Source organism: Carcharhinus amblyrhynchos, chromosome 10 (assembly GCF_965287045.1).
Source record: "Carcharhinus amblyrhynchos chromosome 10, sCarAmb.v2.hapA, whole genome shotgun sequence".
NCBI lineage: Eukaryota > Metazoa > Chordata > Chondrichthyes > Carcharhiniformes > Carcharhinidae > Carcharhinus > Carcharhinus amblyrhynchos.
In genome coordinates, this window is record NC_137333.1 from 82,105,498 (window position 1) to 82,131,386 (window position 25,889).

Sequence of the window (25,889 nt, forward strand, 5' to 3'; positions counted from 1 at the left end):
TTGGCCCAAAGTTGTGACCATTCTGCACCCAACCCAACAGCAGTTAGATGGGTCTCTCAGAACCATTGAGGATGGGAATTAACACACACTTTAAAAAATTATAATTTGAGCTTTTCTATTTACTGTTATGATCAGCTGCATTTAACACTTTAATCTTCAGTTTTCAAACAAATGATTTTTTTTGCAAAATGCAAAGAGCAGAACAGACGCAAGTGGTTGAAATGGCGTGTCCCCATTCATATTTTCCTCTGTTCCTTTGCAGTATTTAAAGGAGAATATGTCTTCAGGTATAAGGCCATTAAAAAAATGGGAGCAAAGAGGAGGCCATTCAGCCCCTCGAGCCTGCTCTGTCATTCAATAAGCTTATCACTGATCCAACATTCCTCATGTTCACTTTTCGGCCCTCTCCCCATAACCCTTGATTCCTTTACCGATCAAAAAATCTATCTCAGCCTTAAACAAACCCCAGGAGTCTGCCTGCACAGCCCTCCGTGGCAAGGAAATTCCAAATACTCACAACCCTCTAACAGAAGTAGTTCCTCCTCATTTCGGTCTTAAATTGGCACCCCTTTATTCTGAAACAAATTCCTCTGGTCATAGATGGTCCCATAAGGGGAAACATTCTCCCAGCATTTACCCTGTCCAGCCCCTTCAGAATCCTATGTTTCAGTAAGGTCACTTCTCATTCTTCTAAATTCCAATGAGTGCCAACCTGTTTAATTTTTTTCTCATTAGACAATCCGTTCATACCAAGGATTACTCTAGTGACCTTCTCTGGACTGAATCCAATGAAATAGTATATTTCCTTAAATAAGGGGATCAAAACAGCTCTCAGTGCTCCAGATATGGTCTCACCAGTACCTTGAACAATTGCAACAAGACTTCCTATACTGCAACTCTCTTGAAATAAGGGCCAACATTCCATTAAGCTTCCTGATTACCTGCTGTGCCTGCATGCAAGCTTTCTGTGCTTTGTGCACAAGTATCTTCAAGTGCCTTTGTGTTGCAGGTTTTCTCCATTTGAATAATAATCTGTTCTTTTGTTCTCCCTTCCAAAATGAACAACTTTACATTTTCCCACATTATTCTCCATCTGTCAACTTTTCATCCATTTACTTAACCTATCAATATCTCTTTGTAAACTGTTTGTATCCCTCTTGCAAATTGCCTTTCCACCTGTGAGGATCTTCGTAATATTTGAATTGTTGGGACAGTTTCCAACTTCCAGGACACTTCTTTATATTTTTTAGGTTTATCCTTTTGCTGCGTGTCTCTACCACTCTCCCTTTCAGCTGGGAAATGTGCTGTTAACTTTTCTCTAGTTGCTCTTTGCAGTCTTGTGTGACCAGGTAAGAGCTTTTGTTACTATAGAACACCTCTAAGATTAAACTTTCCCATTAATATGGACTGATTCCCTACTGCCCAGGTTGCAGATGATAAAGGCTTGCAGAGGGTTACTATATTAACCATGTTTTCCTGTACAGATTATGAATACCACAAGAAAATATTTGATTTAATGTTAGAGCATAAGGTTCTTAGATTCAAATTAAATTCAAGCCTTCCATTATTATTTTAATTACATCAGATTAAAAATGGCTGTATTATATACATTACACCAGTTATGTTTAAGTATGTATTAATCTCACATTTGGTTTCTTTTTATAGAATTAAATGGTTAGGGTGAGATGTTCAGCTATCACTACGTTTTAATTATCTGCTGAAACATAAGATAGAAGATCTGCATCATCTTTATGGCCACATTAGGGAAACATAAGAACATACAGGGAGGAGTAGGTCATCCAACCCTTCAAGCTTGCTCCACCATTCAATAAGAGCATGGCTGATCTGGCTGTGGGCTCACACCACTTTCCAGCAGTATTAGTTACAGTAATATCATCAAATGACAGAGTGTGGTGAGAAACACAATAAGATATGGTCTTTTCACTTTAACAATTTGTAGAGAAACTCCAAAGCTGAAAAAGAACAAGGAAGGTTGGGGAAACAGACACACTGTAGTATTGTTTTAATTCTCTGTATATCCATTGTTTAAAGACATTGGGGGAAACATTTGTTTGCAAAACATCACTCCTAGCGAAAAGCTAGAGACAAAAATAATTTCTCCTCATTGTCTAAAATCAAGGCAATATGCACACCATCAACAGAGGACGTGATAAACCAAAATTGTTACAATCAGGCCAATGGAAAATATCAATTGTCTTAAGTGCAACTGGAAAGCTACTAGTCACGTGCCTCACCATCAGCATGAGTAGAATTATCCTGAATAATGCTGCTGGCCTCAGAATTTTTCTTGTGTGTATTTGTTTTGCAATGTCTGGAACAGTAGCTCCTTAGCAAGCTAGAAAAATTTAGCAGTGCACAAAATAACGAATGCCACAGAAGCTTATGAATATTCAAACATCATTCACTGATTATCTTTTCCAGACAATTAAGTACCAAGTTCAATTTTACTCTGATTTCAGAATATAAATCTGCACCCATCAGAAATGACCCGATCTTAATTTATTGAAGTAATGAGATTCATGTTAATTATTGTTCACCGTGTTATTTGTCAATTTCAAATTATCCTGCTGTTACTCTATAATCAAGACTCCTATTAAGTTTAACCAAGACAAGCCTTCATTTATTACTGACATAAAAATATCTATTTGAACTAATTTCCCTGTGATAGAGTTTCGTTAGCTTCCAGTTCAGCTATTCACTGGAACAATATGAAGTGAAGCACAGCGGCATCAGAAGAGCAAAAACTAATAAGACTCAATACATCCAAACTGACACCAAGTACTGGGAAATTTGCCACCTACGCTATTCGTATTCCGAACTGAAAGAGGCTCAGAAATACCAAGATCAATTGGAACCCTATTGGGGATATTGAATTTAAAATAAAAAAGGTTCCTCTGCATCTTCGTAAGTATCTCAAAACAATATTGCGAATGATACTAAATTAGGAGATATCATTGATAGCGAAGACGTTTAGCAAAAATTACAGGAGGATCTTGATCAGTTAGGGAACTGTGCCAACGATTGGCAAATGGATTTCAAAACGAATAATAAGCGTGACGCATTGCATTTTGGAAACTCAAACCAAGGCCCTGGGGCGTGTTGGGGTACAGAGGAACCTAGGAATACAAGTACGTAGTTGAAAGCAGCGTCACATTTAGACAGAGTGGTAAAGGTGGCATTTAGCACACTGGCCTTCATCAGTCAGGACACTGAGTATAGCAGTTGGGACATTATGTTACAGTTATATGAGTCATTGGTGAGGCCACACTTGGATTATTGTGTACAGTTTTGGTCACCCTGTTATAAGAAAGACATTGATAAACTGGAACGAGTGCAAAGAAGATTTACATGGATATTGCCAGGACTACCTGGCCTGAGTTATAGGGAGTGGCCAGGCTTGGACTTTAATTGGCCATTCTAAATTGCCCCTTAGTGTCCTGGGATGCATAGGTTAGAGGGAGTTGGTGGGTAAATATGTGGGCATATGGGGATGGGGCCTGAATGGGATTGTGGTTGGTGCAGACTCGATGGGCCAAATGGCCTCTTTCTGCAATGTAGGATTCTATGATTAAGGAGCAGTGCTCTGAAAGCCTGTGCTTCCTAATAAAACAGTTGGACTTTAGCCTGGTGTTGTGAGACTTCTTACTGTTTGTGGAGGGGATGCCCATTAAACAGGCTGTTTTGTCTTGGCTGGTGTTAGCTGCACTCAGCCAAGCAAGTGGAGAGTTTTCCATCATACTCTTGACTTGTGTCTTCTTCTACTGCCAAGGAATCTCCAACATAACATTACCCCTGTTGACTACAAGAGGGTGAGACACAGCTCGCCGTAAGAAACAACAGTGATACAACCCAAGGATATGGCCATGATCTTACCACCCTTAACTCCGGGCTGAAGAGTTTGGATCCATGATAGTAAGTCAAAAGATGTTGTCCTTACAAGAACCAAGCACTCACTGGTACTGTCCGACACAACATGAGAGTCCTGATTTCATTGATACTCACAAATCACAGGTTTTTGATTACCACATGATGGGGGATGGAGACCCCAAAGATACTTTGAGTGGCTTATGAAATGCTGGCCTAACTCAGGGTCCACTTTCAGAATTTTACGTAAATAGTTTGGAAAAAGTTTAGGAGAGGTGATGACCTAGTGGTATTATCGCCAGACTATTAATCCAGAAACTCAGCTAATGTTCTGGGGACATAGGTTTGAATCTTGCCATGGCAGATGATTGAATTTGAATTCTATATAAAAAAAAAATCAGGAATTAAGAATCTATGAAACCATCTGTCGAGGTGAGATTGCAGCGCACAGCTGACAATTTCCATCAATAGGACAGCATGTCGAGAGGACCAGCACCGGGTTAGCTTAATCAGGGAAGGTGTGTGATCTTGGCGTGGGCAGGATTGATAGTGAGCAAGGCAGAGTCAAAAACAAAAACAAAGTTATAATTGGGCCACAGAAGGCTGCAGTCGTGACGGGTGACATTGGGAGTGGCTGAAAAATAAACTGAAAAAATGCAACACTCCTTTACTCCTTGGTGCTTTGCCACCACACTTGGCCTTCATGGGCAGGGCTCAGAAAGGCACACAGAAGTGGCTACAGCACATTCAATGCAGTTATTACAGAAAGAAGATCAAAGGGATATTGTAAGAAAGTCCCTGGTTTGAATTGGCTGCTTCAAAAGTGTCTGCCTACATCTCAATCCAACATCTCGAACATCAACTGGAAAACATTAATCTTAGTGTTTGTAAATATGTGTTTTCATGCCTATTTATTTGACAAAAGATTTATGCTAATTATTTAGCAAAAACAATTCACCAGTATACCACCAAGTTTGTAATGTCTCTTGATGAAAACTGTGAGATCAGGTATAAGCCAGGTAACACTGAACACACCTAGAACAGATTTCATAACTCAGTGGAAACAGAAGATATATCCCTTGATCTACAAGTTGACTTGATCAACATCAAATTTGATGATGTTCCCCAAAATTGATCTGGTACGTTTGGTGTGATACAAATGCCGGTAGCTACAAGACGAAATGGCAAGAGATTTTACACTACAGAAACTTTGGAAGACCATCGCTGATTCAATTTAATATGTCGACGAGCATATGAGAACATTTTGGCCTTATCAGAATGAACTCGGCATCTCTGGGGTAGCCATTTATAAAGGCAGGTGGGTTATCATATTGGAATCTTGTGACTTGATATTCTTCAACAACTTCATCATTCACACATGGGCATAGATCAGACATGAAGACTCGCAATACAGTCAGTCTATTGGCTGGGTATGAACAATGACATTGAAGGCATATTCAAGTTCAAGGCAAGTCAAGAGAATATGCCAAGTCAGCACAAAGGGCCACTGATTCCGCATGAAGTTCCTATCTATCCTTGGTTCAAAATCACTTCTGATCTCTCTCATGTCCATGATATTGAGTTCATTGTCATTCACTTTTCCAGGTTCCCCATTATTCAACAATTGAAGGACAACTGTCACTCACACTAATTTCAGCTTATTTGGCATATCTGAAGAAAACATTTCAGATAGCAGCCTATAATTTCTCTCTCTTCTTGGTAAGCCTGAAATGACTTACCAAGAAGAGAGAAAAGTGGAATATCGATCATTCTATTTCTTCTCCTCATTGCCCCAGATCTAGTGGCCTAGCTGAACAAATGATTTGCCTGGTGAAATCCCTAATTCTCAAATGCAGACAGGCCCAACAAGATCTACACACTGCAAATATTCCATGACCAGCAAACTCATGTTTGGCAAGCCAGTGTATACCAACCTACTTACTCTTACCAATTCTACTCTCTCAGAAACTAGAGAGCAACTTTTAAAATTACAAGGGAAGATGACCACTGTGCACAATAAAAATGCAGGTACAGAACTGCCGAGTTGATATTTGTCTAGCCAGAACTTTACCTGCCCACCCGCCACAAGAATCGGAGCAGGCGAGGGGTGGACCATAGAAAGGTCCGTTGACTTTGGGCAGAATTTTACAGTTTTGGGACAAGCAAGGCTGCAAAATCCTGCCCAACTAGTTCACATCCAGCCAATGTGACAAGGATTTGTTCAGAATCAAGGTCCTATGAAGTCAGTGCACACAAAGATGCAACAATGAGGTGTAACCAAGGACAAATTAGAGCCATTCCATCTCCTTGCCCACCATGCAGTTCTATTGCAATAATCCAAATGCAACCAGAAACTAAATCCAAGAACAGTAATGCCACAGATCACTGTGAGAACTAAGAAACCTCCAAACAAGGCTATTATCATAAAATCTAGGGGTACAAGCAGATCATTGTTATGCTGCAGAGAGTCATTGATACATCAGTTCTATGTGTTTATGCAATTGTACCTAAATATGAATGTGTGTTGTAAACAGTTATACGTCTTTGGAAGGCTTTGGCGGGGGGGGGCGGTATCTTTAAAAAGATAACTGGCGCGAGGCTGATCACGTCACAAAAAGCGGCTGGGAAGATCACAACATACCAGGCACTGATTTTTTTGTTCCCATTCAAATTTCCTCGCCTGCTACACTACACAACCAGTGTAGTGAGGCAGGAAAATCACACCCCTTGACTTTAAACTTCATCTGCCATGTGTCTGCCCGTTCCAGCAGGCTGTCCATCATTATCCTCTTCACAGTTCACAATATTTTCAAGTGTTGCTTCATCAGCAAATTCACCTAAGTTGGGCTCAAGATAAACAGTGATCCCCCTACCAATCCCAGGTGAACTTCACTGTATACCTTTCTTCAATCTGAAAAAAAAACTCTCTCTTGACTCTCTGTTCCCTGTCACTTAGCAAAATATGGATCTATTCTGCCTCTTTCCCTTTAATTCCATGGGCTTCAACATTGCAGGCCCAACTGTTATGTTGCACTTTAGCAGACACATCTAATTTTGTAAAGTAACTTTTGACGTGGCATCTTATTGAATGCCTGTTGGAAATCTAAGTATACCACATCTACAGGTTCCCCTTTATCCAGCTTGTTTGTTAAAAACTCTAATAACTTGGTAAAAAATAATTTTTCTTTCACAAAGCCAAGTGGATTCTTCCTAATTGTGTTATGAAATATGTTAGAAAAAAATCTAATTTTGGTGGTATCAAGAACATCAGAACTGTTACATCGGAAACTAATTAGTGCAAATGACAACGCTGGTTCGCTGCAGGAAATTATCAGTGTATCTCACCTATCCAATATGTCTTGTATAAGAACATAAGAACCAGGAGCAGGAGTAGGCTGGCTGGCCTTTGAGCCTGCTCCGCCATTCAATAAGATCATGGTTGATCTTTTCGTGGATTCAGCTCCACTTGCTCGCCCACTCACTACCCCCCTTAATTCTTTTACTGTTCCAAAATGTATCTATCCTTGCCTTAAAAACATACAATGAGGTAGCCTCAACTGCTTCACTGGGCAGGGAATTGCACAGGTTCACAACCGTTTGTGTGAACAATTTCCTCCTCGATTCAGTCTTAAATCCGCGCCCCTTTATTTTGTGGCCATGCCTCTTGGTTCTAGTTTCAGCCACCGGTGGAAATATCCTCCCTGTTTCTATCTTATCTATTCCCTTCATAATCTATATGTTTCTATAACATCTCCCCTCATTCTTCTGAATTCCAATGAGTATAGTCCTCAGTCTCTCCTCATAAGCCAACACTCTCAACTCTGGAATCAACCTAGTGAATCTCCTCTGCACCCCCCCCCAGTGCCAGTGTATCCTTTCTCAAGTAAGGAGACCAAAACTGTACACAGTACTCCAGGTATGGCCTCACCAGCATCTTATACAGTGTGCCCTAGCATCATTCCCCCCTCTCAAATGTCTTGAGATCAGTACAATTAGCTCATCCTTAGTACAAATGACTTCCATTTGTATATCATTTTTATGTGGCAAAAGGTCCCAAGGCACTTCACGGAGACATAGTGTGGAAAAGTGAAAGCCAAAAAAGCAGAATTTGGGGGTGGAAAAAGGAAGGCTGAACATGAGGGAGATGGGAATAAAAAGATATATTGGAGTGGTCAGATGGAGTAAGGTTGGTTAAATATTGTGTTCGCTGCTGGGATTTGAACCCAAAGCCCCAGAGCAGCGACGTTACCACTAAGCCACCACCTCCCAAGAGAGGGTGGTGAATCTCCGGGCACAAAGGGGGCTGCAGCCAGGCATGGCTGGAAGTGAATCAACTAGCTCCCTGGAGGGCGAAGACACAGAGGATTTCTGCTGCAGGGGACATTGATGAGGCATGACAGGGCAGGAGATTGTGAGAAGGGAGATGTGAAATAACATAAATGTTGTTTTCAGAAAACAAATGTAGAAGGGAAATAATCAAACTAAAAGGAAGGACAATAATGAAAACCAATACTGTGAAGCCTAATTTAGCTTTCACATTCACAAACGCGAGGTCTGGCATCACTGACCTTACTGAAAATGTTATTGCAGAAAATATGCAAGTGTTTCTGTGATTGATGGATGTGGGTTCAAAGAAGCATTTTCTAATCTATTGCCAGGTTACAAAATGCCATTAAAGAAGCACTCTATAAATAATTTGCCAGACACGCATCAATGAGAAAGAGAAACAACAGAACAATATCTGAAAAAGATTAACAAATCAAGTTTTGACCATTGACATGTATTGCAGAGAGGCTTACCATAGTATGTTAATTTATGTCAATTGTCACTAATGAAATTTGCAACAATTTGGCCACAGAGGAATCAGAGTAATAACATAGCAGAAAATTACATGACATTCATGCAATAAATAGTAAATAATGAGGTAGTTAAGGAAGAAAGGTCAAGTTTTGTGCTTGACAATCCAGTTGATAGAAACCCTGTCCATTTTGCTAAACATTTTCTTGCTCTCTGTCAATGTACCTACAAAATTACAGTCCCATAAAGGGCACCATAAGCACTAAGAAAGAGGATTAGGCACTTTAACACAGTAACTAGCTACAGCCGTGAAGTGAGTAAAAAAAAATCAATAATGTGTCTCTACATGCCTTGATTAAGGATGTTAAAATCAAATGAAACAGGATGACGAGCGCATGATAGAATGGTTACTGGAATAATGTTTTCTATATAAACAGTACTGTGGATGCAGATAGTCACCATGACTCAAGATCTTCATTTAGATGTGAAAATTGAACAATGAACACCTTAAGGAGCAGTATTTCAGCTTTTTTGTTGGTCTTGGGAGGGTTTGAATTTTCAGCTGCCTTAGTCATGGTGAGACCTATACAATGATTACATCTACTCAGCTCTCAGCAGGAGCAGGATCATGGTGACAAAGAGAAAGCAGAATTAATTTAAAATAAATCAGAAACGATGCACCAGTCGTTCAATCTAGTCTTCGGAGCTAATAATTTAACCTTATCAGAACAGCACGCTTACATGGGCCAATGGCTCAGAAAACAGGAATTATTCTGTCCATAGTAATGTTACTGCCTAATTACGGTTTATGGATGTTTTTTTCTCTCTCTCTCTGCTTTTAGTGTGATTACCACAGTTCACACTGAATTAAGCACAGCCATAAATAGAGTAATTCACAATGACTCCAATTATTAGAGAATGGACCTGATCAAATTAAGGCGGTTATTTTCTGCATTAAATGCTCTTTTAATCTACACGCCTTACAAGTCATTATTTAATTGTAAATGCTAATAATATGCAAAAACTTCTTGAGCGTTATTGATAAATTCAACAAACTATCACATTGCTGCTGTTCATGATGCTTCACACAAGAAGAAAAATATATTTCTGAACGACAAAATCAGACTTCATTCAGATAATTTACCAAAGAAAATGACATGTATTTTGCCCTCACAATCTGAGCATTCTTTTTATCTCAGTAAAGCCATACTCATTAAAAGTTTCTTTTTTTTAGCATTTGCTTTGATAGCAATTGTGCTATGTCACTGTGAAGGGAACAGCTGCCTGAGTTTTTGCATTACAAGTCCTTAGCAGACACTGAATGTGATTATACAAGTATTTCGCAGACCTATAATGCCCAAGTACACCAAGGAGATAATGAGAACATCAAGACCCACATATTTTCAGGAATCTAAAAAAAACATGTAACTTACAGAAGCACAATTTTATTTTACCACAGGATTTCAACAGCTTCAGAGCATGGTAGAGTCCATCTATTAGAAAATACTTTAGAAAGGATAATGCCATACATACAACATGCAGTTCACATCTTTGATAAGGTTTAATACACAAAATACTAATTAATAGTTTGCAGTTTTTGCATAGTCAACAACATGGGCTGGATTCTCTGAACTCGCCCCCAGCTGGAATTCTTCAGTCACGCTGCAGTGAACAAAGATTTGACTGAGTGCCAAGTTCTCCGTTCTCGCTGGCAGCAGTGGCAAGGTATAAATGGCCAGAGAATTCCAGCTCATGATATTTATTTTGAGACAGTCCTCTCCGCAAATTTAAGAGCAGAGACACCCTCATGGCCATGTTGACTGAACGCACAAACTTCGAACCCACAGGTCCTACAAAATATCATTATAACAAAAGCTCCTACACGAAGGAAGCCAAGTACAAGAATTCTGGGTGAAATTGACATCTGGTGGCATTATTTCTCAAGTACCCTGAAGCACACATCTCGAAAATATGCACAACCTTTGTGGTACACTATATTGCACAATTAAATAATTCAGAGGCATGTCAGTGTCTACACAGGCCATAAAAGTGCCCGACCTAAGTTAAACAGAAACAGAAGATCAGCTGGTCAATCAAGCCTATCCATACTGGCTGCCTGGAGCATTATAATTAAGATACGTTTTGCTCCCCCACAGCTATGTAACCTCTTGGGAGGGACAACAAAGAGAAAAGTCTAGCCCTTTCATTATTTTTCAGACCTTTATCTGGCCTCCTCTAAGTCCATGCTGCTTTAAAATAAGTCTTCAAATTTAGCTGAGTAATTAAGGTATTTTAAGCTGGGAATCATTTTTGCAGCTGTCTTTAAAACATTTTTTTGAAGCTACTATATCACCTACCACATTAAGGAACCAAAACTGGGTACAGTACTCCAGATCTTACAGGTCATGATTTAAGCAACAGAACAATAGAGATTATTCATGGAGAACACAGTCCTCGCAGTCCTTGCAGAAATGGGCTAGGGATTGTGGGGGATGGGGGGGGAGGATTTCATTCAGAAAACTTTAAACTAAAAGGCAAAGCCAAACCAAAAGCTCATGTGAAAGATTGTACTTGAGAAGGAAAACCAACAAGCGATAGCACTGACACAATTACATGCCTATCTTACCTGAAAGGAAGCTACAGTCTCATCAATTTTTGACTATTGAAAAATGAGGAGTCTGAGTGATGGCTGATTTTCATACCACTTTAGGATTCAGGTTTAATAAAATCCAGAATGACAGTTTGATAGTGTCATCTATCAGTTTAATTTGAAATAAAGTTGTGGGCAATGTCAACATAGTCCTTGTGTGGGATACAAAAATGCAGAGAGGTTCGGAAACAATGGGCGGAACTTTCTGGCTAAGCTCGCCCCAAAACTGGAAAATCCCTCCCAAGATCAATGGACCTCTGCATGGTTTCCCCACCACCACCAACCACCACCCCCCACCCCCTGTCTGCTACAATTCCCGTGATGGGAGGGATGGGAAAATTCCCCTCAATGTCATGGTCAAGACTATTCAACTGAGTCAAAAAAAATGCGCACTAAACAGAGTATGACAACAAACAGCTGAAGACATGAAGATATATCGCATGGGCAGTTAAAAAAAATTGCAACGGTGAACTTACTTTGAGAAGTAGAAAGTGGAATTTCTGAGGTTAGAAACTACTTGGCCAGGCCACAGATATATTTGGTAGTATTTCCCTCAGTCAGTCAGCATGGCATGCAGAAACCCATAGCAATGGAGTTTAGGACTCAGTGAACCAAGGTACTGAGAAATGGAAAGGGAGAAATTTTCCTTGTGGGTAAAAGGTAAGTTACTAAAATCCAGAGAACTTAGGCAAGATTGTTTCCAATTGCACATGAGACAGTTGACAGAGATTAATCAGCTTAAATCACATAGTTTGATTGTATGAAGCTCTGGTAAACACTCCACAATTTTGCAAGTCAAGTCTGCCATACCTGATAGGAAAATGGTTTATAGGGAACACTGAAGTTCTACATTAACGTATTTAGGAGTAGCTGTTTGTTGGGGGACTGTGATGATAGTAGAGCAATTGATATGGATATATATGTATATATAGTTTCTTATTCATTTTTAAGGAAATGTTTAAAAATTCAGCTTTGTGTTACAAGCTGTCAGTCTGTCTGGTGGAATGCAACTCAGATTTTGGGGGAGCAGGATAATTTCTCATTTCAACCTTGCCAGTGTTCATTTTATGTAGAATAAATGGACTTTTTTTTACTCAAGTTTCCCTGGGATTTCTGATTAGAGTGATTGACAGGGTCACATGATGATGTGGTTTAAGTGGATATATAGCAGAGAAAAATAGCTTTTGCAGAAAGCAGTAGAGCTCGCAGCTGAAGCCTGGTTGAAGTTAGAAAGATTTTGCAGGCTTCTGAAACTCATTTTTCTCTCTGAAAGCTTCAAGACTGTCTACACGCACAATAGAAAGTATATTTATGATTGCCAACTGTATTTAAAATGATTTCTGAGTCTGTAAGATGAAAGTTGCTTATTTGGAACTGAAACAGTAATAAGTAAGAAATTAAAGTTGTTTCCTTTTCATTTTTAAATATTGTTCAAGTGTTAATAGTTAAATTGTTTCATTTGTTAGCATTATATTTAAATGTGTTATTAAATAAAGTTTGTTTCACTATAAAATTCCCTACTTTGTCAGTGGAACCATTCCTGGAAAGAAGTATCCTTTCCTCAGATTTGCACCAAAATAGAAAAATTGTTGGGAGCCTAGTCTGTCTTGATAATATAGCTTGGGGTTTGGTCTGGGACTCTATCAGGACTTTTAAGTATCAAGCATCCAACTGACCAAAACAAAATTGCATCCAATCATGCAATCAGTATGACTCTGGAGACCGCTCTAAGCTTCCATGACGCTGGGATACACTGGTTATTATTATAGTTTGGATACTGTAACACCATGCATTTATTGATAAGCAACATTATAGACAGATGCATCTCATGAGGTACATGTCCTCAACGTAAGTCATTGGTTGTGTTTGAGACCCTTTTGTACTGTCAGTAGTTACAGTTGTCTGCAGGAGCAGACAAATCTAACTCACATGGAAAGATTATTAACTGGGCTGATATGCTGCACAGTGCCTTTGACTGATATCTCTGCCTTTAAGGCATTCTGCCTTCAACTGTCAGACAGAGGCATTGTTATTACTTTTTTTGTAGCTGAGACTGCCACATGCTCATTAATAATGTACGGTTATCAGACCTAAGATGATCAAAGCCCAGTTGCAATGTGGTAGTCATATACCTGGCTGAAACTGCTTTGGATAATGATTCAATATTTGATGCTCCCTTATGCAATACAGATTAAAAGGCTATCTATTCCTAATATCAGCAAGAACCATGCAGGCAGACTATAATGCAGATCAATCTATTTACCTGTATGACATGTCAAAAAGCCCTTCCATAGTGAATTCTAAACCATCTACAGAGCCTTACAAACCTTGAATGGTTCAATGTAGGCTGATTGTCTGACAATGTAAAATGCAGGTCGCGTAGGTTTTCTTGAATAGAGGTAAGAACATAAGAAATAGGAGCAGGAGTAGGCCATCTAGCCCTTCGAGCCTGCCCCGCCATTCAATAAGATCATGGCTGATCTGTTGTGGCTCAGTTCCACTTTCCCGCCCTCTCCCCATAACCCTTAATCCCCTCTCTTATCAAAAACCCATCAACCCGCTTCTTAAAAATATTTAGCGAGGCAGCCTCCACCACTTCAACGGGTAGAGAATTCCAGAGATTCACCACCCTTTGAGTGAAGAAGTTCCTCCTCAACTCCGTTCTAAACCGCCTCCCCTTTATCTTGAGGCTGTGCCCCCTAGTCCTACTGTCTTTTTTGAGCGGGAAGAGTCTCTCCACCTCTATCCTATCCATCCCATTCATCATCTTATACGTCTCAATGAGATCTCCCCTCATTCTTCTAAACTCTAGCGAGTACAAGCCTAGTTTATTCAGCCTCTCCTCATAGCTCAACCCCCTCAACTCCGGTATCAGCCTAGTAAACCTCCTCTGCACTCCCTCCAGGGCCAAAATATCCTTGCACAGGTGCGGCGCCCAAAACTGCACACAGTACTGCTGCGGCAAATGGGTAAAAACTTGGACAAGTCCCAAGAACTGGCGCATAGATCATGGTACATGATTGGTTAAAATTGGGGAATCGGAATTGGCACAGAAGACATTCTGAGCAGGAAGGAGTCGAGCGAAAATGGGACAATAGGGCAGATGGTGTGCCCCAAAGTTCTGTGAAAGACTACTGGAGGCTTTGGTGTACGAGATAGACACAAACAGAGATGTCTAGTACACAAGAAGGGCCAAAAGGTCATCCAAAGAGACACTGAGAAGGCAATGGGGGCAGATGGCATCACTGTCAATGATTGCAGTCTAGCCCCAAGGTTTAGATGCACATAGGACTAAGTGTAATGACCTCACAAAAAAGATCAAAGTTAGCGAATGCATCTTCAATTGCCCTTACAAATTAATGATTAGGCGCACACATAATCCCATTCACCAACCCCTGCTTCACTCTCCTACCAACATTCTCAATCAACATAACTCATACCTAATATTTATAGCCTCACCTCACCCTCACATACTTGGCACTTCAAGCCTCACATTTAACCTGTCGGCTTGCACATAGCGTCGGTTATTCAATTATAATCGGCAAGTCACCTAAATGAGTTGCACTACGCTCACACATTTCCACCTCTCTTGAAGGACAAGGTAGTACATAACCAGAGGCAATAGCATTGTGGACAGGCACTGCTGAATGTACTCACCCCCATGGGGGAAGGGGTGCTGCATTGGTGCAGCTATGACTTGAGGTCATGACCAGCAATGGGTTGAAACCACTGAAGCTGACAGTATGCTCCTAGCTAACTCGTCTCACTTTCCTTTCATCCCATAAACTGTTCTGATTTACCAGCTGCAGGTGCTATGAGCATGCAACTCATGCTTCCCTTACACTTGCCTCATTGCAACCCTGCCTTATGCCCTTTTGATTTCTGGCTCTTAACTATTGCCAATTGCAGGGCTGTAGCACATCCATTGTCTCTGTCATTACTTCTTGCTGCCTCAGAAAAGCAGCCAACATAATTAAGGACCCCATGCATCCCAGACATTCTCTCTCCCACTTTCTTACACCAGGAAAAAGATACAAAATCTGAGGTTACATATCTTCCAACTCAACAACAGTTTCCTCCATCAGATTTTTGAATGGACTCTACCGCACACTAACTTGATCTTTCTCTACAACCTAGCTATGACTGTACACAACACTCTGCACTTTCTTGTTTCCTTCTCTATGAACAGTATGTTTTGTTTGTATAGTGTGCAAGAAACAATACTTTTCACTGTATACTAATACAGTGACAATAATAAATCATATCAAAATCAAAACAAAATCAAGGATTAAGTCTAAAAGGGGCAGGACATGATGAAGCAATACCAATCTCACACTCACAGTCACCAGCTCAAATAGTAGCAGTGGGTGTCCTTTAGATAAGACCATAGAGGTGAGACATGCAGGTGGCGAGTCACCGGGCAAAAGTGACCCACAGCCAAGGCTGGGGGAAATTGTTGCACAGATGTCAGTTCCCTCCAGGACAAGGTGACACATAAGTTCTGCTGCAAAGGACTCGGGTGAAGAGTATTATAGGGCAAGTTACAGACAAAGGCTGATGGGCATGCACAATGAAAAATGCTTGATACATTGGCAAGCGTGTCAGAAAGCCTGCTGAATCTTACAAGGAGCATTGAGGAACTTGGCACAATGCTTTGTGCAGACTTTGAAGTCCATTCTTTCCAGCATAGGCATGGTGGCAAACTCCACGAAAACACTTTCAGACTCATTCATGATGCAGCACTGGAAGTAGTTCAGGGGAGGTTGACTAGATTGATATCTGGAATGAGTGGGTATCTAATGAGGATAAGTAAGAAAGACTGGGCTTATTTCCAATAGAGTTTAGAAGAGTGAGAGGTGACTTGATTGAAGTAATTAAGATCCTGAACAGTATTGAAAAGGTGGACGCTGAAAGGATCTTTCCTCTTCTGAGTGAGGTTAAAACTAGGGGAGCTGTTTCAAAGTTAGGGATCACCCTTATAGGCCAGAGATGTGGAGAATTTTCTTCTCTCAGTGGGTTGTCGAATTTTGGAACTCTCTGTCTCAGAAGCTGGTAGAATATTCTTATGGCAGGGTCACTGAATATTCTTATGGCAGCGTTAAATAGATTTTTGTTAGGCAAGGGAATCAAAGGTGATTGGGGGTAGAGATTGTCGAACACAACACAAATCGATCACAGTGGAGTAGGATTGAGGGGCCGAATGACCCACTTCTGTTTCTATTTTGTACGTGTCTAACAATCGATTTCTCAATTTCTACTATAGCACACATAAAGCTACCCAAAGTATGAGTGCCAAAGTGGAAGCTTCTACATGGTCATACACAGCACAGAGCAAGGACAGTTTGGTGCCACGCAGACTCAGATTACTGCCATTATGGTTTAAAGGGGCTTGCAGGGTGTCACAACAGTCCAACAATCAATCTTCCAACAGATTATTAGGTCACTGAGGTGCTGCTCTGGGGGAAAGGCAGTGACTCCATGGAGTGGAAGTTCAAAATTCTTTCTCTGAATGACAATATTCATCCTCCAAACCCTATCACTTCATCAATACCCTTGTTATAGTCCGTCAGTCAGCTAGCCTGGACTGCTGTTGTTTTGCGCAGAGACGGTGCAGTTTGAAGTCAGGATTTCCAGAGCCAAAGCAACTTGAGATTATCCTGCAAGGCCAAGGGCAGTCTCCCCCAGTAAAAATCAGCAATCTTCCACTAACAATGCTGCAACCACTGGGATAGAACTATCTAGAAGTACTTGGCCAGGAAAAGGCACCCACAAGACAGACAAAGCAACATACAAGGGCGATTAGTTCACTCTTGTGCAGAATACTAGATGATTTGTTTGCAATAATTTGTGGTGGTTTTTATTTAAGCACTGTGGTCAAGAGACACTGTGATGTTTGGAGACAGAGGAAAGGTAAGATGTGTGAAATTCCCATTCTACATTTCTGACTAGTTGTCTATGATCATCTTATCAAGTTGAGTTTGTATGAACATAACTGCAATTGTAGAATGGGCATTTGAGGTTATGTTCCTACAAACTCAACTCAATAAGATGATCACAGACAACTGGTCAGAAGGAGGATGCATTGGTTGCCTCCTCCCTCTCCTCAGCAATTTTCTGTATCCCTGGTGACAAAGGCAGTGCCCTCAAGTTAGCAATACTAAGGATGCAGAAGACCACACCAAATTGTGAAAGATGCTGTGGCGAGAACTGTAGAGCTACTCCAAAGCGGTCAAAACAATGGGGTGTGCTCAACTGTCTCCTTAACAATGTTTTGAATAGCAGTGGTTGTGTTATGCACCAATGTCATGAGTCAGGTGGTCAAAGGATAGTCTCCATTGCCCAGAGAGAGCTCAATGTGCTTCTCTCCTCTGGCATGGAGGGCATTAGTCACCTCTTTTTATGTAGCAGTCAACAGCAAACTGGATAATGTTACAGACACTCTCCTCCCAAGAAATTCATGTCCATGGTCATCTCCACAGCCACTAGTAGCACTGTCCTTGGTCTGCGCTGTGATTGCAGGCCTGCCTGCAAGATAGTAAATTTCCTTGAGCACTTCCTTCATGAAAAAGAGCAGATGCACAGATTGTTCCTAGCTTAGGCTGAGGTAAGAGAAATGCTCCTTGAAGACCCTCTTTCTTGGTTTCCTAGTAGCTTGTCTTCTTCTGTTCTGTCTCTGTTTTTTCTCCCTATTATGTTGCTGGCCAAGGAGGAATGATGATTGAGAACATGGTCCTCAAAGTTGAAACTAAGGATTTTCCATGTCATGCACCTCACTCTGTCAACTTCACCACCTCTATGTAGCTGTAGAAAACTCAGTACTTCTACAAGCTCAGACAGAGCCAGAAGAAAATCAACCAACAACTAACCTGAAAGTAGTTGATGATTTCTTTAAATACCACACTGATGGCTCCTGCTGTTTTATTGTACATTCAGCTACATGTGTTTAACAGAAGGAATTAACAGAAGTAGTGAAGTCAAAAATAGTAGCACTGCCATCAAATCAGTGTTACATACCAAGGCCCTATCCCTGTAACCCCACATATTCAGCCTACTAATCCTCCTTACACTAAGGGCCAATCCATCTAACCTGCACATCTTTGGAGAAGATTCAGCCCAAAGAATCTAAATTTAAAGGTTATAGAATATGCCGTATTATATTTCTCCCACTGTGAGTCAAATGGAATTATTGCCCCTTGGGCAATGTGTCATCATCTGTGCAGCAGTACTTTAGTGACAAGTCAATGTCTTCAGAAACGAGCAATGAGAAGGGGAAAGTATTAGTCATGCACATTACCAAACCACTGATGCCAGGAAGTTTCCATCTTCTCTGTCCCGAGGGAAATGATCTCAGCTCAAAAAATACATCATCATAGTTAGCCTAAGGATCTTTTGCCTAGGAGTGTTGATAATGAAACATGCAAGGTGTTCACCATGGATTGTTTTCAACAAAATATGAAGAAAAGTGCCTGGGTTTTGTTTAATTCATTCGTGGGATATGCGCGTTGCTGGCTGGCCAGCATTTATTGCCTATCCCCAGTTGCCCGTGGGCAGATGAGAGCCAACCACATTGCTGTGGCTCTGGAGTCACATGTGGACCAGGCCAGGTAAGGACGGCAAATTTCCTTTCCTCAAAGGATGTTAGTGAACCAGATGGGTTTTTCCGACAATCAACAATGTTTTGTGGTCATCAGTAAATTCTTAATTCCAGATATTTTCTTTATATTGAATTCAAATTCCACTATCTGCCCTGGAGGGATTTGAACCTAGATCCCCAGAACATTAGCTGAGTTTCTGGATTAATAGTCTAGCAATAATACCATCGTTCCCCTAAATGGAGTGTGGAGACTGGTGAAGGTACAATCAACATTGATTGTTATTCTCTTCTCTACCCCATTCTCAATCAACTTTTGTTCCTGTAGGTTTTATCTTTGAATTAAGCACCTCACACCCCCCTCCCCGCCCCCACTCCCACTGCTCCGGCCATGTGCTTGCTAGCACCTGTATTTTAGCAAGAGGAAACATCTACAGAAGGGAGGCAAAGGAAGGGGAGAACTTTAGCATGGAAATGTTTTGCAGTACCTCTCCCTATTGGCAGAAATTACCACTCAAGAGCACAGAAGATGGTTCATGAGTTAATCATAACTCTGCATAGTTAGCACACTGACTGCCAAGGGATGCTTTCACACCCACGCACAGGTCTGCAGGAAAGATTGATATGCAAATTGTGTCTAATTACTTTCTCATGAAATGGTAATTCTGGATCTCCAGCTGTCCTCACATAAAAGTGACTCAAAGACGCAAAAAGATTACACCCACAGATTCTAAAATAACACTGGAAATGATTTTTGTTTAAATACACTTAACCCTTACCTTATTGTGGGGTCATTCAGGAGTTTGGATGATGTAATTTATTTAACAGGATTTATGCCACAATTATCAATGAGATCTTAACGGTTAAAAAAAAACTTAACAGCAAGAATGAATTTTCAGAATTGTATTTCATCTTGTTCCCACGCAATAGTCAAAGCAGCGCTGTTTGAAAAACTGTTTATTCTTCATGTACGAGTACAGAGTTCAGGTTGAGTTCTTGTGGTGTAGTGGGTAGTGTCCCTGCCTCTGATGCCAACAGCATGGGGTTTAACCCCTGTTCCAGCTGAAGTGGATTCAGGGCCTATATCCTTGACCCACCAAAACCAAAGGAGAATTAAATAGACATGTGAAGTGGTCATCGAAATATAGGTCTTTGGAGCAGGAATAGGGCATTCGGCTGTTCAAGCCTGCTCCACTATTTCCCTCAGCTACCAAAAGTCAGCCTTGAACAAACTGAATGACCCAGCCTCTACTGCTTTCTGCCGAATAGAATTCAGTGTATTAATGACCCTCTGAGGGAACATTCTTTTTCCTCATTTCTGTCTTAAAAGGGAGACCTCTTATTCTTTAACTGAGCCCCTAGTTCTAGTCTCTAGTTGAATAGCATAGATGCTTTTAAGGGGAACCGAGATACATGCATGAAGAAAAAGGAATATGTCATGTTCATGGGGTGAGATGAGTTAAGGTGGTGAAAGCTCATGTGGGGAATAAGTACCAGAACATGCAAGGCTGGAAGGAAGGGAGGGAGACTGCAATTCAGGTTCCAACAATTGGTTTATCGGTCAGGGAATTGGAGGCAGGATGCAGCCTTCTCTGACACTGCCTGTAAAAACAGATTCTTGTGGTCAGCATACCTTTAGATAGTCAACATCTTTTCCCAAAGGTAGGGGAGTCTAAAATCAGAGGGCACAGGTTTAAGGTGAGAGGGAAGAAATACAAAAGGGTCCTGAGGGGCAATTTTTTCAGTCAGTCAGAGTGTGGTAACTGTCTGGAATAAGCTGTCAGAGGCTGTAGTACAGGCAGGTTCAATTTTGGTTTTTAAAAAGCATTTTGACAGTTACATGGGTTAGATGGATACAGAGGGACATGGGTCAAATGCAGACAATTGGGACTGGCTTAGTGGTAAAAACAGGGTGGCATGGACAAGTTGGGCCGAAGGGCCTGTTTTCATGCTGTAAATCTCTATGACCTTATGACCTGTTGTATAGATGCCCCCAGTGGGGTGCTACTTGTGTGTGTGAAGCAGCAATCTCCATTCATGCTCTTATCATCCTCCTCCTCAAAGCTCGGGAGCAATGGAATCCCCAGAGGAATTAAATCTATGATTCAGTATGCAAAAGCCTGTTAAGGTCTCAGTAAGCTTCACAGAGAAACTTCATATAAATCAGAAACTGTTGAATCCCCAAGTTGTAGAATCACACTCCTGTGTGATCTTCTAGATCGAATCCTGCCTGTGGACAACCTTGTAGGGTAAGTACTGCCACCTTTATAGTGGCGGTGATTTTCATGGGTAATAGATGGGCACTAGCGCAGAGAACTCATGGTGGTACATAGCCATGGGGGTGGGATTTTCCAGCCTCGCTCCCCCCAACACTGGAAAATCCTGCCCGAGGTCAGTGGACCTTTGCATGGTCCTGTCCCGTTATGATTTCTGCGGCGGGTAGGACAGGAAAATTCCGTTCTTCCACCACAAGAGAGGATTGGACAATTGTGTTACACATGGCCACAGGGAGTGTACAAATCTGAGGCAGGATCCCACATTTGCCATAAAGGAAGTTTTTTTTTAAATTGATTTCCACTTCTTGACCTTGTTTCAACAACGACAACTTGTTCAGTGCAGCTCCATTATAGCGTGATGGTTGGAGTCCATAAAATGTTATCACGAAAAAAGCGGTTTAAGAAAATCAGCGTTCAAACTGATTTTCCACCATATGTGAAAGGGCAATTCATTCTTTGTGAAAACTAAATGTTCCCAATTATAGTTGACATAGAAAAAGACATGCATAACATCTGCCTAACTCCTGTATAAAACTGATCAATTAAAGATAATCCATTGATACTAGTTGAGAAGGTCATTAGTTTGCCTCATTACATGGTGTCCTAACAGCCAATCTGGGGAGGAAATATGGAAGCATTATGTAATAATCTTGTATCCTTCTTGATTTTCCATGTTCACCCAAATATTATAAGCGCCACACTTCACTATCCCATCCACTCCAGGTGTGTGTTTATCACAAGCAGTAATGCTAACTTTGAGGAATGAAACTTCATTGTATGTTCAGATTCTCAGCATCATTTAAGTGGTTGCTGGGTTAGGTATGACGCACAACCATATGTTGAGTAAAGAAATCTCCTCTTGGCTCCAACTATATGTCTTGGTAACAGCCTCAGAAGAACACCCACCATTGTGCACTTCCACTTCCCACATTAGCATTTCTGTGGCAGTAAGTGGTGTTGCCAGTTTATGTCTTTTGAGGAGCAGTTATTACTTTGAGACAGTTAAGCAAGAGGAACTCTTTGAGCTGGCTGACAAGATTCAGCTCCATTATAGCTCAGGTCCAAGAGATAATGGAATCACGAATGATCCAATCTCCCACATTACAATTTAGCAAATATAGTTTTATCTTTCTTTGTAACTTTAACGCTGCAAACTGATGAAAGTCAATTTGTTTGGGTTCATTTTCCTTTATTTAAATATCTTAGAACAGACTGCACGCATTGACTCGTTTGTATAATAAACTGCATGAAAAAAGGGTCCAATGATTCACCGTGTTACATCCAAATTCACACTAAATCGAACGCGTTAAATCGGAGTTTCACTATATTTACATAGCAATTTTAAAGAAGTAAGATATCCCAATGTATTTCACAGGATCACAAAATATGACGTCACAGAAGGAAATATTCGGGTAGATGACCAAAAGCTTGGTCAACAGGGTAGGTTTTGAATAGCACCTTAAAAGGAGTAAAGGAAGGTAGAGAGGCAGGGAATTCCAGAGCTTAGCATCCAACCAGCTAAACACATGGCCACCCAATGATAGTATTAAAACTGAGGATGCTCAAGTGCCCAAAATTAGACTAGCTTAGGGCTAATGGAGTTGATAGAGTTAGGAAAATGTGAGGATATGGAGGGATCTGAAAATAAAGATGATCATATCAAACAGAGTTAAAAGTCAGGACTTTGCTTAACCAAAACTAATATAGGTTAGTGAGCATAGGGGTGATGGGTGAATACAATTTGAGATGAGCTAGGACAGACGCAGCAAAATTTGACATGAACTCAGGTTTACAGAGGGTGGAATGTTGGAAACCAGCTAGGAGCGCATTGGAATACTCAAGTCTCAAGGTAATAGACAGATGCACAAGGGCTTCAGCAGCGGATGATCTGAGCCACGGCCGAATCAGCAATGTTATGGAGGTGGAAATATATAGTCTTAGTGATGACTCAAATAGCAGAAGTCCGTCACAGGTTAAACATAACAATCAAGGTTGCAAACAGTCTGGTTCAGTTTCAGAGTTGCCAGGGAGGGAGTGGAGTCAATGGCAAGGGAATGGAATTTGTGGCAAGGACTGCAGCCAATGGTTCAGATTTCCCAAATATTTGGTTGAAGGAAATTAGTGTTGAAACTACACCAGGTGTCAGAGAAACAATCTGACCATTTTGAAGCAGTGGAAACATTGAGACAGGTGGTGGCAAGGGAGAGCTACATCAATGTACATTTATTTCCAGATGATTCTACTGAACTGCATGGATTAGAAAAAGGAAGGAAGGTCAAAGGTCGATCCTTGGGAAATGTCAAAGGTAATGTGGCGGGAGTGGAAAAAGAAGCCATAAAATAAATGGTGGTTTATTGGCAGAAAATGGCATTGTTCAGGTAATGGTTAATTAAAGCTTCACCAACTTAAAGTTATAATCTTTAGAATGTTATTTTGTACGGTGGCAATTCTACAAATTTAAAACTCTTTTACTTGCTGTTCATTCATGGAATGTGAGCATTGCTGGCCAGGCCAGCATTATTGCCCATCCCCAATTGCCCCAAGAAGGTAGTGGTGAGCTGCCTTCTTGAACTGCATGTGGTATAGGTACATCCACAGTGGATTAAAATCCTGGATCTCCTTTCCCAATAGCACTGACAGTGAAGGAACAGCAATATGTTCCCATGTTAGGGTGATATGCGACTTGGTAAGTAACTTGCAGGGAAACTTGGTGATCCCATGCACAAGCTGCCTTGGTTCTTCTGTGGGGTAGAGGCTGTAGGTTTGGAAGTTATGTCAATGAAACCATGGCATGTTGTTGCAGTGCACATGTAGATGGTAAACACAGCAGTCACAGAACACCTGTGGTGCAGGGAGGGAATTTTTAAAGTGGTGGATCAGGTGTTAAGCAAATTGGCTTCTTCATCCTGGATGGTGTTACATTTTGAGTATTGGAATTGCACTCATCCAACCAAGATGGGAATACTCCATCACGCTCCTGACTTATGCCTTATATTAGGGGACAGACTTCAGGGAATCAGGAGGCTACTCCTTACTCATCAGAGGTTCAAAGTAGAGCTGCACAAAATTGCTCTCATGCTATTGTGAAGCTGACCAAATTCAAAAAACTCCAAGCTACTCACCACTGGCATCTCCTCATATGAACGCACAGAAGACAGCCGATCTAAAAAGCAGGACAAAAGAATATCAGATAGTAAAAATGTAAGTGAAATATATCCTGAGTTTTGTGACAATGCAAACAAAACAGGATTGAAAAATAATTTAAAGCCAAATAATGCAGTGTAGTGAATGATCAACTTATATTTGGTTAAAAACAATTCCTAGCATTAACTCTTCTGTGACTTTACCAACTCAGGGCGGCATGATGGCTCAGTGGTTAGTACTGCTGCCTCACAGTGCCAGGGACCCGGGTTTGATTCTCAGCTTGGGACACTGTCTGTGCAGAGTCTGCACGTTCTCCCGGTGTCTGCCCTCAAGGAGCTCCGGTTTCCTCCCACAGTCCGAAAGACGTGCTGGTTAGGTACATTGGCCGTGCTAAATTCTCTCACAGTGTACCCGAATAATGCGGCGACTAGGGGATTTTCACAGTGACTTTATTGCAGTGTTAACGTATGTCAACTTGTGAAACTAACAAATAAATTTAAATTTTAAACTCTTAAAAAAAAGCCTGGTCTCTTTTCAATGGAATGGATTTTACTTTGCTTTCATTCTGGTGTTGAATTAAATTCATACAAAGAATATTTGATGGTATTTGCAGAAAATGAACTACTTTGTGAAAAAAAGATGAACATGCTTGTATCATGTAAATATCTACCTGCTGGATTGCCGCGAATATACTCCACTTTCTCTTCCAAAATTCGAATCTGTCTCTCCAGCTGGACATTCAGCTCCTGTTGAGTTTCATACCGAGTTTTCCATTCATTCCCTGATGAAGGATGGAAACAGGAAACAAGACATCAAAATAAAACTTCAGAGCCCGCGTTTGGGATCAGAGTATATTGTTGAGAAGTGCATAGTGAAAGCTCAACTTACCTGAAATAAATAATGACACTGGAGGCCCAAAATAGATACTTTTTATTGCTCAGTATTAACACCCTAGTGAGCATGAACTTCACATACAAACCTCTTTTGTTTAAGTTATATTTTAGGGAACCAGCACACATTTTAAATGACCCACTATACCCTTTTATTAAAATATATTTTGTTGGGTCTATAAGCTTCCAATTCTTGATAAAATCTTTATGTCAGATAATACATTGTATTTCTATTATGCATACAGTATGTTCAAGTACTGTACTATTTGACAGACTGGATCATTCCAAATCAACTTAAAGGCAACAATTCAAGGTGATAGAGAGGGTAGGAGAACATCATTGGCACAATTTTACCTGCCATTCATGCCACACTCCTGCTGCAGTGAAGTCAGAGAATTTGACGCCTAGCCAAATCTCCATTCACTGCACTGGGATGAAAAAAATATCACCAGCATGAACAGTGGTAAGATTCTGGCAAATGACCTTGGTGATGAAGTCTCAGTTTGGAGCCCAACCAAAGTTTACCAAGTTAACACCCCATTTTCCCTGCACCATATCTCAACATTGGACTAGGTGCGAAGTCCGTATGCCCACCCCTCTAGATCTGCACCAACCTTTGGACATGCCTGCGCTACTCATGAACTGCACCTATTCAA

At 40.9% G+C, this 25,889-nt stretch overlaps 1 protein-coding gene across 2 annotated transcripts in view; it reads right to left on the reverse strand.

The window, feature by feature from the left end:
• The window catches only part of ccdc169 (coiled-coil domain containing 169), a 69,868-nt gene that overhangs the window by 28,974 nt on the left and 15,005 nt on the right, over window positions 1-25,889 (reverse strand). For both annotated transcript variants that reach the window (XM_080197944.1, XM_080197945.1), the window contains exons 3-4: window positions 25,014-25,124; window positions 24,322-24,362 (exon numbers count right to left, since the gene is read on the reverse strand). In XM_080197944.1, coding sequence (XP_080054070.1) covers window positions 24,322-24,362; window positions 25,014-25,124 — 152 coding nt within the window. The remainder of the gene's footprint in view (window positions 1-24,321; window positions 24,363-25,013; window positions 25,125-25,889) is intronic.